The 12,995-nt window shown below is 40.7% G+C and overlaps 1 protein-coding gene across 2 annotated transcripts in view; it reads left to right on the top strand.

Annotated features, from left to right (window-relative positions):
• The first annotated feature begins 440 nt into the window (after positions 1-440).
• Positions 441-12,995, top strand: part of SAMD3 (sterile alpha motif domain containing 3) — a 47,768-nt gene continuing 35,213 nt past the window's right edge. Inside the window, exons 1-4 of one of the 2 annotated variants that reach the window (XM_070376660.1) lie at positions 441-536; positions 778-877; positions 1,533-1,701; positions 4,512-4,619. In XM_070376660.1, the coding sequence (XP_070232761.1) occupies positions 799-877; positions 1,533-1,701; positions 4,512-4,619 (356 nt within the window). In that variant the 5' untranslated portion in view covers positions 441-536; positions 778-798. Of the gene's footprint in view, positions 878-1,532; positions 1,702-4,511; positions 4,620-12,995 lie in introns of both variants that reach the window. The other variant, XM_005907403.3, reaches the window with a different exon arrangement.

Genomic DNA, 12,995 nt, shown 5'->3' with positions numbered 1-12,995 from the left:
TTCACTTAGAATTATTGACATATTGAATCATTTTCCCATTTTGAATCTACCAACTAATTTTTGTTAGGTTTTCAATCAATGTGCTAGATCGTACTAGTTATTTTATGAATCATAATGGTCTTCAATAAAGTTCTAGAACTGAGTGGAATATGTAAGAATATTATTGAAAGAAAGGAAACATTCAGACTGTGGAGAATTTGGCTCCTACTTGGTCCTCTTGCTAAAAGGAAGCAATCAGAAGCAGTTACAACTCTCTCTCCTGGATTGGGAGCTGCAAGGGGTTAATCAGGCTGGGTTTACTAAGTATCTCTGTCAGGCTTTTATCTGATCCTTCCATCCTTCCTCCCTTCCTCCCCTGCCCACCCCTTTTGTAAATGTCAACCACTTCCTGATAAGCCTAGAGTGGTGAATTTCACACCTTTCTTTTCTTTGTGAAGAAACCTGGGTGTTAATGGTACAGGATTGAGTACCATTGTATGTCTCTAGCTGTCTGTTAGTAAACCTAAGGGATGCCTGTGGAAAAAAAGTAGGAGAAGGTGAAGAAATTTGAGAAATGAGACTAAGAAATAGGTTCAAACTGGTCTCATTTTCAAAATGGGTATTTGTTTTATTAGCAACTTTTAGATGTGTATTCAGAAAACAATAATTTTAAAGAAGCTTAGTATTGAGAGTCTCAAAGAGTCTGCAAAGGAAAGGCTTAGACTGCTGATTGCTAAAATTAAACAGAAGAACAACAGTCAGAAAGAAAAACTGAAGACTCCTCTTTTTATTCTACAGGTGTATTTACAGGATACAGCCATGGAAACTTGGTCAGTTGATCAGGTCTGCAGTTGGCTGGTGGAGAAAAACTTAGGAGAGCTAGTACATAGGTTTCAAGGTGAGTTGTTTATACTTTCAAAAAATGTTAATTGAGCAGTCGAGATATTGAGTGTCCTCTGTCATTGATTTCTTTTTTCCTAATGCATGTGAACATTGATGTGGAGTTGCTACACTAGGAAACTTTCATTTCTTTACCGACTGTAGCAGAGTTTGCATTTGACCTAGTATCCATGAGAAAATCTAATTATTTCAAAAAGAACTCAAAATAAATCTTGAGTTACTTAAAATACACATTTGATATATACATTTAATATTGCTTTTGTCCAGGATGTGCATTTTTAGGCAGCTCTGTACAGTGTTGGATTTACAAGTATTGATTATTGCCTGGGAGGTACATTAAGAATACTTTTCCAAAAAGATTTTTTTTTTCCTTATGAAAACAATGGTAGAATCAGAAGAGGGGAGGCATTAATGTGAATGTAAAAAATTTTATTGTGACTCCATGTTGCAGTACTTTCTTAGGAGCAGACGTGCATTTGGAATTATGCAATATTAGTGTTCTATTTTTGCAAAAACACAGATAATTTTATAACTGCAGAGCACAAGTTTAGATGCTCCTTTTAACATGAGAAATAATTCTGCCTGCTCAGGGTGCCGTGTTTTACAGTATTTTACCCAGCAGACAGGTAGAGATTTTTTCTCTTTTTTCCCAGAGGAAGAAGTAAGTGGGGCTGCTCTCCTAGCACTTAATGATCGGATGGTTCAGCAATTGGTAAAGAAAATTGGGCACCAGGCTGTTCTAATGGATTTAATTAAAAAATATAAGCAGAAGAGTCAAGAGCTGAAGTCCCCTGGAGAAACAGCCCCGGTCACACAAGCAGAGTAAGTGTTCATGAATGGCCTTATTTTTGATTCTGTGCTTTCCCTAAGATGGCTGTAGCATGGCATATGGAGTTTAAACTTTGTTGAAAATTGTGACCATTTTCAGCTTGTGTGTACAGTAACAGTTTTTGCAAAGTTTTATAAATCAAGATATCTTTTCTTTTAATGCACCAGGTTTTTAAACTCCAACTCCATTTATTAGGGAAGACCTATAAGCCTGAAGTTCCTGTATAGAAATCTCTGTAACAAGCAGTTAAAATATAACACAAGCAGAAATGAACTCCTGAGCTTAGGTCTTAAAGTTAAGACTTGAGGAAGGCATCTTTTTCTGCTTCTTTGCTTTCCCCAAGGCTATTTATGTGTGTATTTACTTATTTGCCCAGGATTCCTTAGAGTAACTAATTTATATTCTCTTCTAGAGGCCTTCATAATATGATTTGCTAAAGATTTTTGCTGCACTGGATTTCAAGAGTGTTCTTGGAGCACTCAATGCTGTGGTAGCATCCCAGAGAAGTCTTGTAGAAAAATTTGTGATGGTTTTGAGGTTATTTTTTTTTTAAATCATTGACTTCTGCCATAAAAAGGAATGATAACAAAAATTATAAAATTAAAAATTTCACTTTATAATCTATGTCCCAGGATCATTCAGGCTATGTCCCAAATCATTCTGATTTGGATTTTTGATATTTGAAACTTTTTGCCAGATTTCTAAGTTTAAATAATTACTACATTCTGATTATTCATTAATTTTTAAAATAAGGTTATGGTGTTTGATGAAATCCATTCCATGTTTTTACTTTAGTTTTTTTTTTTCCAGAATATCTGTAAAACTCTTAAGTTTCTGTCTTGTTTTTTTATAAGCAATGCAATGTTAGAGAGCTCTCACTTAGGTAATTTGGTTTCTAGAGAATTTGGATATTTGGGACAAGGAGGGGGATAAGTCAGCTTGAAGGAATGGCCCACATTTGGTCTGGAGAGTCTACTATTTGATTTATTCGAGGGATTTCTTCTAAATGCTGTTTTGACACATCTGTGTAAAAGATACGTGACTTTTGATGCAGTTCCCATTGTATGCCTTTACTCCTTTGCAGCACAGGGAGGGCGTAAACCTCATCTAGAGCTCAAAGTAGTTTCCCAGCATTCTTGGATGAGTTGTACTCTTGAGCTGGAAGTTCCCCTCAGCTGACTGGAATCTTGATGTTACCTTAGACACAGCTTGGAAGAAAACTGACAGCCTTTTTTTCCACTGCAAAGCAGTTTATAATGTCCTCTAGTAAATGAGGACTAACTGGACTGCCAGGAAGTCTGGGCATCATTCCTGGTCCTACCACTGACTTGGATTGATTGCATTAAATGTTGACACTCCTTTTGCTTCATCTCTAGGTTGTGAAAAATAATACATACTTACTTCCAAAGTTAATCACACTGATGTTCAGAGTATCATAATCTTTGAGAAAATATCTCCTCCTTCTCCCACACTAAAATATAGTCTTTTGTTAAATATTAAGCATTATTAATGTGGTTTATAAAGCCATTTTGAAATGTAACCATGACTTAGAACATTGGTTTTCCAGGGGCTGAGTGGGGACTCTTCATTCTACCCAGTAAATAGTTGACTCTAAGGTTTGTGCTGTTTTACATTCAGATTCAATTATTCTGGTGCAAAATCACAATTTCAAGTAGGTTTATAGGTTATAGTTAGTAAAAATGTTTTTTGGCTATTTTTGCTTATTGTCAAATATGTAGGCACTTGACAAATATATTGTCATGTGGGAGTCATAGTAATAGAAAAAAATGTATAAGAATGTGCTATTTATTTAGTTAAATAATTTTAATAAGTTCTTAATAAAGATAGGAAATTTGGTGTAGTAAAAAGAACCTGGAAACTAGGTATTAAAACTGGATTACGAATCTCTGTTCTGATATTAGCTACTCATCTAACCTTGGAGATTTGCTTGACTTTTCTTAGTTTCAACTGTAAAATGAAGTGGGTAGAATAAATGATGCTTAGGACTCTGAAGAGTTTATAAAGTGGCAGCCTAGATCAGAGTCTACAGATGGGTTCCAACTTGAGTGTAAATTTCATTTGGTGGCTAACAGTTGCCTGGTATGTTACTTTGAAAAAAAATTTACAGGCCACATATGGGCAGGATACTTGGCCTCCAACTCAGACTTAGGCAGATGACAGGAATATATAACAGGAAGGAGTATATCCAGTTGCTTTTGTGTTGCTCTTTTTGAAGCCGGTAGAAAAATCACTGGACAGGAAGTTGGAAAGTTGGAAAACTGAGGTAATGGGTGCTGTTACTGAGTAGCTTGTGGAGGTAAGCAAGTTGCCTTCCTTTCAGTTGTATCACTTAGAAGATGAGGGAGTTAGTGAAGAGTGGTTCAAAGATCATGAAATTCCACAAATAATAAAAGGTTCCCCTAGATGGCAGGGAAGAGAGAAAGGATCTGATATAGAGTTTCATTTTTTTTGCCAAATAATAATGTTAATCAACAAAGGTATATTCTGTTATTACCATTGTTTCATAAAGGAAAGGATTATCAATAATACCATCTTTAAATGTGATAGAGGAGTGAGAACAGCACAGTGAACTGGCATCATCCACCTCCCAGCATGTATAAACTGGTAGTGAGTGAGATGGCCCCAGAGGGTTTTTCTTTCAATCCTCTTAGTCATGACTCTAACGTGGAGCTTGGAACGGACACAGATCATAGTGTTTACTCTGGGCTGATTTATACCTTCAGAGTCACTATGAAAGCAACAGTTGAATACCCTAGACCCACCTTTTCTTTCTTGGTGACAGGGATGAACAGCCCTCGAGTCCAGCCAGTGGTGGGGAGCAGATGCCATCTTTCTATCCAGCTGACAACCTTGATAACGGATTAATTGACCACAGAGTACTGAAACAGAGGTGGGATGGACAACTTCTAAACATCTTAAAGCCAATTGATAATATTTGTCTTTATTTTTATGAGGTTTCATGTTTAAATGTATTTCTAAGTGGAAACTATTTGTTTTTCTGGAAGGGATTTTTGTAAATCAAGTGATGAAGATATTTGGTAAGAGATGAAGGTCATTTTTTTTATCTTTGCATTGAACAAGTTAAGTTTTGAGATGATATTATGCATCTTTCAAGGACATGTTGTTAAGGAAAAAGATGATTTTTCTGTCATAAACTGTCCAGAGTGATTGGCAGTAGCCACAAAGATGGAATTTGTTCTGCAAATAGTGTCTTATAGAATTAGCTTTTTGCGGAGTCTTTTTTTTTTTTTTTGAATTAACAGTCTTGACCATTCCTGATGGAAGCACTGCTTTGTTAAACATTTCCTTATATCCCTACACTGGGTTTTATGAGCTATAGAATTTCAACATATGGGCTACACTGGAACAGAGGAAAACTATATATCTAGAGAAACAGACCCAGGAATGTGGCACTAAAGTCCTGAGGGGGACTTTAGGTAAGATACAGTCCAAGAGTCATGGTAGTCAACCTAGCATTTCCCAGCCACCTGCCCTGTGCAGTTCAGGCATCACCCTGATACCTATTCTTTTCAGCAGCTGCTGAGCAAATGCTTTTCTTTAAGTGTACTGTCATGGAAAGGAGAGATGTCAGCTGGCACCGTATAATCCGGCGATAATCAAACCAGAATGTCATCCTTTATAGTTTCAGTTTCCATTATCATCTCATTTAGCCCACGCAGCAGTCCTGTCAGGTCAGTATTATTCTCTCTTTGTTGTGAACTGAGTTAAACTGAGATTTAGAGAAGTCAGGGGCTTCTATCTAGTTTCCCAGATGGGCTCTTCTCACCTCAGCACTGGATATACTGCCATCAGCATGGGAGTTCAGGGGACCAAAGGCAGCAGCCTGAGCCCCTGCCGCCCAGCGCCAGCAGCCCCGTGAGTGAGCGCAGGGAAACCTGGCGCCTGTGATCAGGAGCTCTTGCAAATGGGCTTTGTCTCTGGGCATCCTCTCTGCTCTCTTTCTCTCTCCACCACCTGCAACCTTGCACTCTCATCCCTGGGCTCAAAGGCTCCAGCTCTTTAAGTGGTAGAATCCACTTTCCTTCACGCCATTGGCTCCCACTTGGGGGTGATGAACGAGGAGGTAGAGACAATATCCTAGGTAGGGCTTGGTCCCCGGGGTCTTCCTGGTCTGAACTGTGATTCAGAAGATGTAAATATGTTTTAATGGTGGCTTCATTCACCTCTTTCTGTTCATGGGTGCTTGTTGATTCCCAGTGCCATCCTTTGATGTGGTTCCAGGTGTGTGGAGTCTGTCGGGAGTCTTCAACTACCCCTTCATGAAGCTGCCAAAAGTTGCCAGTCCCTTCTCTGACTGTTCAGTAGAGACAGGAAGAGCAACAATCAGCCCCAGCGATCCAACCCAGACACCACTGTGAATCAGTATTCAAACCGAAAAATGGGAATAATAACCACAAATACTTCTGTCACAGGGCTCCTGTGAGGACCATTATCTAAAGATAGATAACACCTGCTCAGTGCTAAGCACGGGAAGCCCTGGAAAGCACTCAGAGTACCACAGTCTACTCAGCACGGCTCCAGGTAGTAAGCTCACTTTGCTGAGGACCTCTTTCCTGTTCCTTCTTGCTACCAGTGGGAGACGAGGATGCCCTTTTATACAGGTTCTCTGGGTCCTTTCTTTTTCCTAAGCTCTCTGATGATGTTCCACTCTTATATGGTCCTGCAATGCTGGCTGAGTCAGATTGTTATGCCTGTTTTTTCACATGGCTGATCAAAAACACAACCAGTGCTTCAGGGTATTTCTCATCCTTTACAGTGTCTGGCATGGAGGAGGAAAAAAAAGGAATTGTGTTAGAAATGGAGAAAAATAGGAGAGTTTGGAAACCAGAGTCTCATATCTTTCTTCTAATCATAAAATGTCTTCTAATCTGTGTGCCAACCAGCTGCTCATTACAAGCACCACAGTTAAACATGTCCAAAAACTGAACTTATGTTTCTTGCTTTAGTGTATATTTAAGTGTAAGAAATACAAACTCGCTAGAACCCAGTGACAGGGGTAGAGACACTGGTGCTGGAAAGCCAGGGGTCAAGCTGTCCCTCACTCTCATGGAGCCACTGATGGCCATCTCCATCTCTCTTTTGCTTCCCTCATCTGCCTCATGCCCTTGCTTCTTCCTTTGAGGATGGATTTATCCTACTATTCACGTACACTCTGTCCCATTCAGACTGGCTGGCCTATGGCAGGCTCACCATAGCACTGCCTCCAGGACATTCCCCATGAAAAGAGCTCAGATCATCCCAGGTAACAGACTCAGCCTTTCAGTATCTGGGGAAGAGGAACTAGGGGGTTCTAGTGCAGGGCAGATGTCCCCTCCTGGGCAGTCAGCTATGTGTGGGCAGATGAGGACAAAGCAGAGGTACCTGTTTTAGATAGTTTTGCTTTGGTTCTGCCATTTATTCAGGGCTATGAAATGGGGAGGGATAAAAGATTTTCTCCCCTCCCACATCCTATCTCAGAGAGGGGCTCCATCATCCAGCCATGTGAGTTAAAATCCGATCCCTGGTTGGAGAACTGGATTCGACATGCTGCAACAGAGCTCATATGCCACAACCACAAAAAGAAATCCTCATGTGGCAACAAGTATCAAGAATCCTGCATGCCAGAATTAAGAACTAAGACCTGGCACAGCCAGATAAACAAATATTTTCTAAAAATCACCTATCTCCTGCCCTTCTGCCCAGGGTGCTATTCATTCAACAGGTGTTGATTTAAGAGCCTATTGCACAGTTCCTGTGTCGGACTGTGTTCTTCTCTTCCCTTTTCTACCTGCTCATTATTGAAGATTCTGCTCAAAAATCCCTCTTTCTGAAGGAAACCGCCCCCTGGCCTGCCACTTATATTCCAGCTCAGGCAAGGAGCCCTTTTTCTACTGTGTAGCATCCTTTACACACCCCTTTCTTTACTTATAAGACTAGATAATGGAACTAATCACTTTAAAGTCTGTATTCCCTCCATAGAAGTGCTACCTGGGCAAAATCCATACACTTTTCCCCTTGTGAGCAGAGCATTTGGCATAGTACCTGGCAAACAGAGACTAAATAGGAGTTTTTATTTGAGATGAGGATGTATGGTCTAATGAAAGACTGAACACACCTTTACAAGACAGCATAAATATTTGAATAGCATCAATTTCTCTTTAGACATTTTTTATACAATTCCTGCTAAATGTGCTCATTTTTTGAACAGAATTAAACCCCAGGAGTTTATGGGCCACTCATACATAACAGGCTAGCAAGCTGATGTTTGGCTACAAGGCTTTCACGAAGCCATGTGCTTTAATGAGGTGGGAAAGGATGGTGGATGAAGTGCCACCTGGGGTGGGATCTCACACACCTGGGGTGGGAATCCGGACTGTTACTTGTTGTCCGGTGGGTCTCCGCACATTGTGTGATGGGAATCCCCACCTGCAGGTACGATAACAGTGAAGGTACCTGGCAGCTGTTATAATCCCATACAAGGTGGCTGTCATTATGCTTGTGATAATTTCCCCTATGGTCCCTAAAAGGAACATGTGTTTTCCATCCAGATCATTTGCAGACAAGAAGTAAAAGAAGGCTCTAGAGGCAGGACATTCACATGACTTTGACTCTTGACACGATGTGTGTGTCCCAGTGGATGAATTCCAAGTCCCAAGGAAACACATGCTGCTGTGACATGAAGCAGCTTTCTTTGGTGATAGGTGATCCCATGCTCTTTACTGAATTGCTTAAATGCCCTTTCTTGATGGAAAGCTTATAAGGTCCTTCTCCTCAGCATGTGTTGGCGATCCTTTAGAAAGATATTTTTTCTTTTACAATGCCGTTCTTTATTTTTCCTCTACACTGTTCGAAACTGTTGGTTTCCCTTTTGGTACCTAATAAGGCATGAAATCAGATAAACAGGTAGAGGTTTCCTAAATGCCACTTTAAAAACAGTTGCCCTGAACTTTAAATATATTTGTGTGCAGATGGTTTGCTTCAGCCTTTGGGTGTAATTATAAATTAGTCACAATTTCACGCATGTTTTAAAATTATTTTAATGATGACTTTTTTTCTGGGTCTGGCTACTACTATAAAATACTGTAGAATGATCTTACCCACCTATGCTCAAGAGGGCAAATGTCAGTAGGTCCACACTTGACATACTGTTTGTAGGCAATGCCACATACACAGCTAAAATAAGGAGCAGCACCCTTGTGTGTGTATCTTATCCATCACATAATAAGGGGAGGTTCAAAGTACAGCAAGTCCACCCAAGTGATACATTGTCACATTTAGATGCTGAATCCCAGGTCAGTGAAACTAGAGTGCAGTGCTACATCCCTCATCTCCTACCCTACAGGTGTATAGAACACCCATGCCTAAGTTTTGTGTGTTTTGGACGTATTACCTTCCAAGTCTAGTCCCTGACTGGACATTCCCAGTGTACAGTTCAGTTCAGTTCAGTTCAGTCGCTCAGTCGTGTCCGACTCTTTGCGATCCCATGAGTGGCAGCACGCCATGCCTCCCTGTCCATCACCAACTCCCAGAGTTTATCCAAACTCACGTCCATCGAGTCGGTGATGCCATCCAGCCATCTCATCCTCTGTCATCCCCTTCTTCTCCTGCCCCCAATCCCTCCCAGCATCAGGGTCTTTTCCAATGAGTCAACTCTTCGCGTGAGGTGGCCAAAGTACTGGAGTTTTAGCTTCAGCATCCGTCCTTCCAATGAACACCCAGGACTGATCTCCTTTAGGATGGACTGGTTGGATCTCCTTGCAGTCCAAAGGACTCTCAAAAGTCTGTACAGTGACCTAGTAAATGCTATAAAGCATTTTCCTCTGTCTGGCCCAGAATTCTTTCTCTGTGTAACATCTATTAACACCACAGGACCCACCTTAGAAACTACTGACTTAATGATTTTTCACCTGAGTCAGAGTCCATTCATTCATTCCATAGTAAACATTTCCCTAGTGCTTACTGGATGCCAGGCCCTGGGAGGCACAGAGGATACAGTGGGGAGCAGAGCAGACCAAGCCTCCCCCCACAGAGTTCTCATAGTGAGGAAATAATAAATGCCTGTGATATTACACTGTAAATATGTTGAAGTGCTATGAGGCCAATAAGGCAAAGAAAAAAGGGGCAAATAGAGGAAATAGTGTGTGTAAGTGCATGTGTGTGTTAGCTTCAGGAGGGTTTTCAGGACAGTCTTTCAACTTCTGACTGGATGTTGCTTGAGCAGAGACCCAAATGAAATGAAATGAAGAACATTGGCTCATCAAGTTAGAACAGAACTTTCCTTCAGTGGAGGCTATCTGGACGCAGCCAAACAGGAATTGCAGGGAAAACTGGGCTGTTGTGACTGATAAATAACTCTCTGACTCCTGCTCATTCTTATTAACTAATAGGATGTCTTCAGAGAGATTAAACTTGATTTCTAGTCTCTTCTTCCCTTTTGTTCAGTCCAAAAGCTACTGAATATAAACCATGAACTAGATATGATATAGACAGTGGGTAAAGTGGGGCGATTTTGTCCTTGCCTAGGGGAACGCAGATTCTGACAAGAAAGACACAGAAGTTAATAACCGCAATATTGAGAAAGAGACACAGAAATAGAAATGCACAGGGTATGGAAACAGCACAGAAAGAAAGATAAATGAGACTTTTAGAGAAGTAAGTATGGAGAAGGCCCCTGGGGAAGTCTTCTCAAAAACTGAAGGCAGCGGGTTGAGGGTGGATTTGAAACATAATTTGAATTTCATCTGAAGAAAAATGCAGCAAGAGAAGAAAAGAACATTTCCAGAAAAGCAAATACCATGTGCAAAGGTACAGGCACCTGAAATGGAATAGGACATTCTATTTGGAATATGTGTTTTTGGAATGTGAGAGATAGAGGCAGAGAAAATGGACTTGCTGGAAATGAAGAGGGGTGGTGTTAAGGAGGCGAGAAGCCCCTGTGCTGTGCCAGTGGACAGGACAGTGCTCTGTAACTGTGACTGCACATTAGAATTTCCTGGAGGACTTAAATGAAATAGATCAGGGCCCTACACCAGTGCTTCTCAAGCTCCAAGATAATTAAAAATCATCCAGGAATCTTATTAAAATGCAAGTTCTAATTTAGTAAGTCAGGAGTGGGACCTGAGAGCCAGCACCACTAACAGGTGCCCTAAGTGATGCTAGTGTTGTCTTATGACCAGCCTTTGCAGCAGCAGCAAGGCGTTTCTGGATGTACAATAGATTAATAGAGGCTTGTGCCTCTCCAAAATTCATTATGTTGAAACCCTAATCCCAATATGATGGTATTTGGAGGGAGGGGCTTTGGGGAAGTAATTAGGCCCTGAGGATGGACTCCGTATGGATGGAATTAGTGTTCTTATTAGAGGCTAAGGGGCCAACAGGACTTCCCTGGTGGTGCACTGGTTAGGACTGTATGGTTCCACTGCAAGGGGGTGTAGGTTCAATCCCTGGTCAGGGAACTAAAATCCTACATGCTGTGGGTCATGGCCAAAAAAATAGTATTTTTTAATAAAAAGGAAAGAGATCAGAGAGCTAACTTGCTCTCTTTCTGGCATGTAAGGACACAGTAGGAAGACGGTCTTCTGTAAACCAGGAAGAGCACATTTGCCAAGAACCCAGCTTTGCTGGCACCCTGATCTGGAACATCCAACTTCTCTAACCATGAGAAATTAATGTTTGTGCTTGAAGCCCCCCGTGTGTGTATGTGTAGTTGCTCAGTCAGATCAACTACACATCTGACATGTATCTGGCTCTTTGCGACCCCTTGAACTGTAACCTGTCCATGAAAGTTTCCTGGACATTTTCCTGAAATTTTCCATGGACAGGCTCCTCTGTCCATGAAATTTTCCAGGCAAGATTACCAGAGTGGGTTGCAATTTGCTACTCCTGGGCATCTTCTCAAACCAGGGATCGAAACTGCATCTCCCACGTCTCCTGCATTGTCAGGCAGATTCTTTACCACTGTGCCACCTGGGAAGCCCCTTAAGCCACCCGGTTTAATGGTACTTTGGTATAAATCAAATTGCTTGAATCCTTAGAACTAGGAAACTTTTATTTGTATGAAGCTGTATGGTTGAGGAACTGGCAAGTCACAGCCTAGATGGCACACAGTTGGGACAAGACTAAGTCAGTCTCTTTTTTGGGCCCCAAAAGTCACATAAAACCAGCACTGTGGGCCAGATTTGAAAAGTGAATTTTTCCAGGCTCATCCCTATTTAGCAGATGCTCTGAGGATATAAACTGTTTACATGAGGTCAGGGTTCAAAAGCCTAGTAGTATACAGGTGGATTAATAAAAAACTGCCCTGAACCACCTGATTTTGATAATTATGAACTACAAAATTGTAGTACTGAACATTTTGCAACAACTGCATAGGTAATGTCTCATTACTTTTTCCTTTTTATGAATGAGAAATAAAAAAGAAAAAGAGGGACTATGATAGCTCTATGAGATCTGTTTTTGTGACTATCATGCTAATAAGTGTAAATATTGAGGGTAAGGTCACATTTCTGGGTCTTTGACCATCTGTCAATACCAAGAAGAATTGGAGAACAGGGAGAAATAAAAGATGTATTTATTTTATGCTTCTTTTCTTGATTAGTCAAAACCCCAAAAGTTCCTGGCTCCTTGAATCTCTCACTGGCAACCAAGGACAGGGAGGATTTAAGAGGTGTCTGTCTGTCTGTGTTACAGCACAGTGCCTGATGCCAGCCACATCTCTACCTCTACTTTCTGCTTGATTACATGTTCACTCATGCCTTTCAGAAACTAAATTCCTCTGGAAATTTCATAGATTAAATGGCAGCTGTGATAGCCCAGAGCTATAAAACACAAATTAAAAGCACATATCAAATGATGAGAATGTGGAGCAAACATTTTCTGAATTACTGGTGGTTGCAGTGCAAACATTTTCTGAATTACTCGTGGCTGCAGCTGAAGGAAAACAGCATTTTCTTCATAGTCCGTGCATGTCTTGCTGTGACATCGTTCTATATTTTCAGAGATGGCATCTCACCTAGCTCATTGACATGCATCTCTCTATTGGGCTTTTCAAAAACTGCTTGTTTACTTTGTTTTCTTAGCAGTGGAAAGTCTTGCCTAGGTAAAGTAAAGAAGGTGATTCACAGAGTATGGCCTAATAACACAGAAGCAACATTTCTGTTGAACTTTGTAGTTTGGTGAACTTCAATCCCTGTTTTGAAGATGTGTATTATAAGGTCCTTTCATGTCCTACAGTTAGATGACAGCAAGTTCTTTAAACAGATGTCTA

Source organism: Bos mutus, chromosome 9, assembly GCF_027580195.1.
Source record: "Bos mutus isolate GX-2022 chromosome 9, NWIPB_WYAK_1.1, whole genome shotgun sequence".
NCBI lineage: Eukaryota > Metazoa > Chordata > Mammalia > Artiodactyla > Bovidae > Bos > Bos mutus.
The sequence above is the reverse complement of the archived record's forward strand: the minus strand, read 5'-3'. Positions and strand labels throughout refer to the sequence as shown.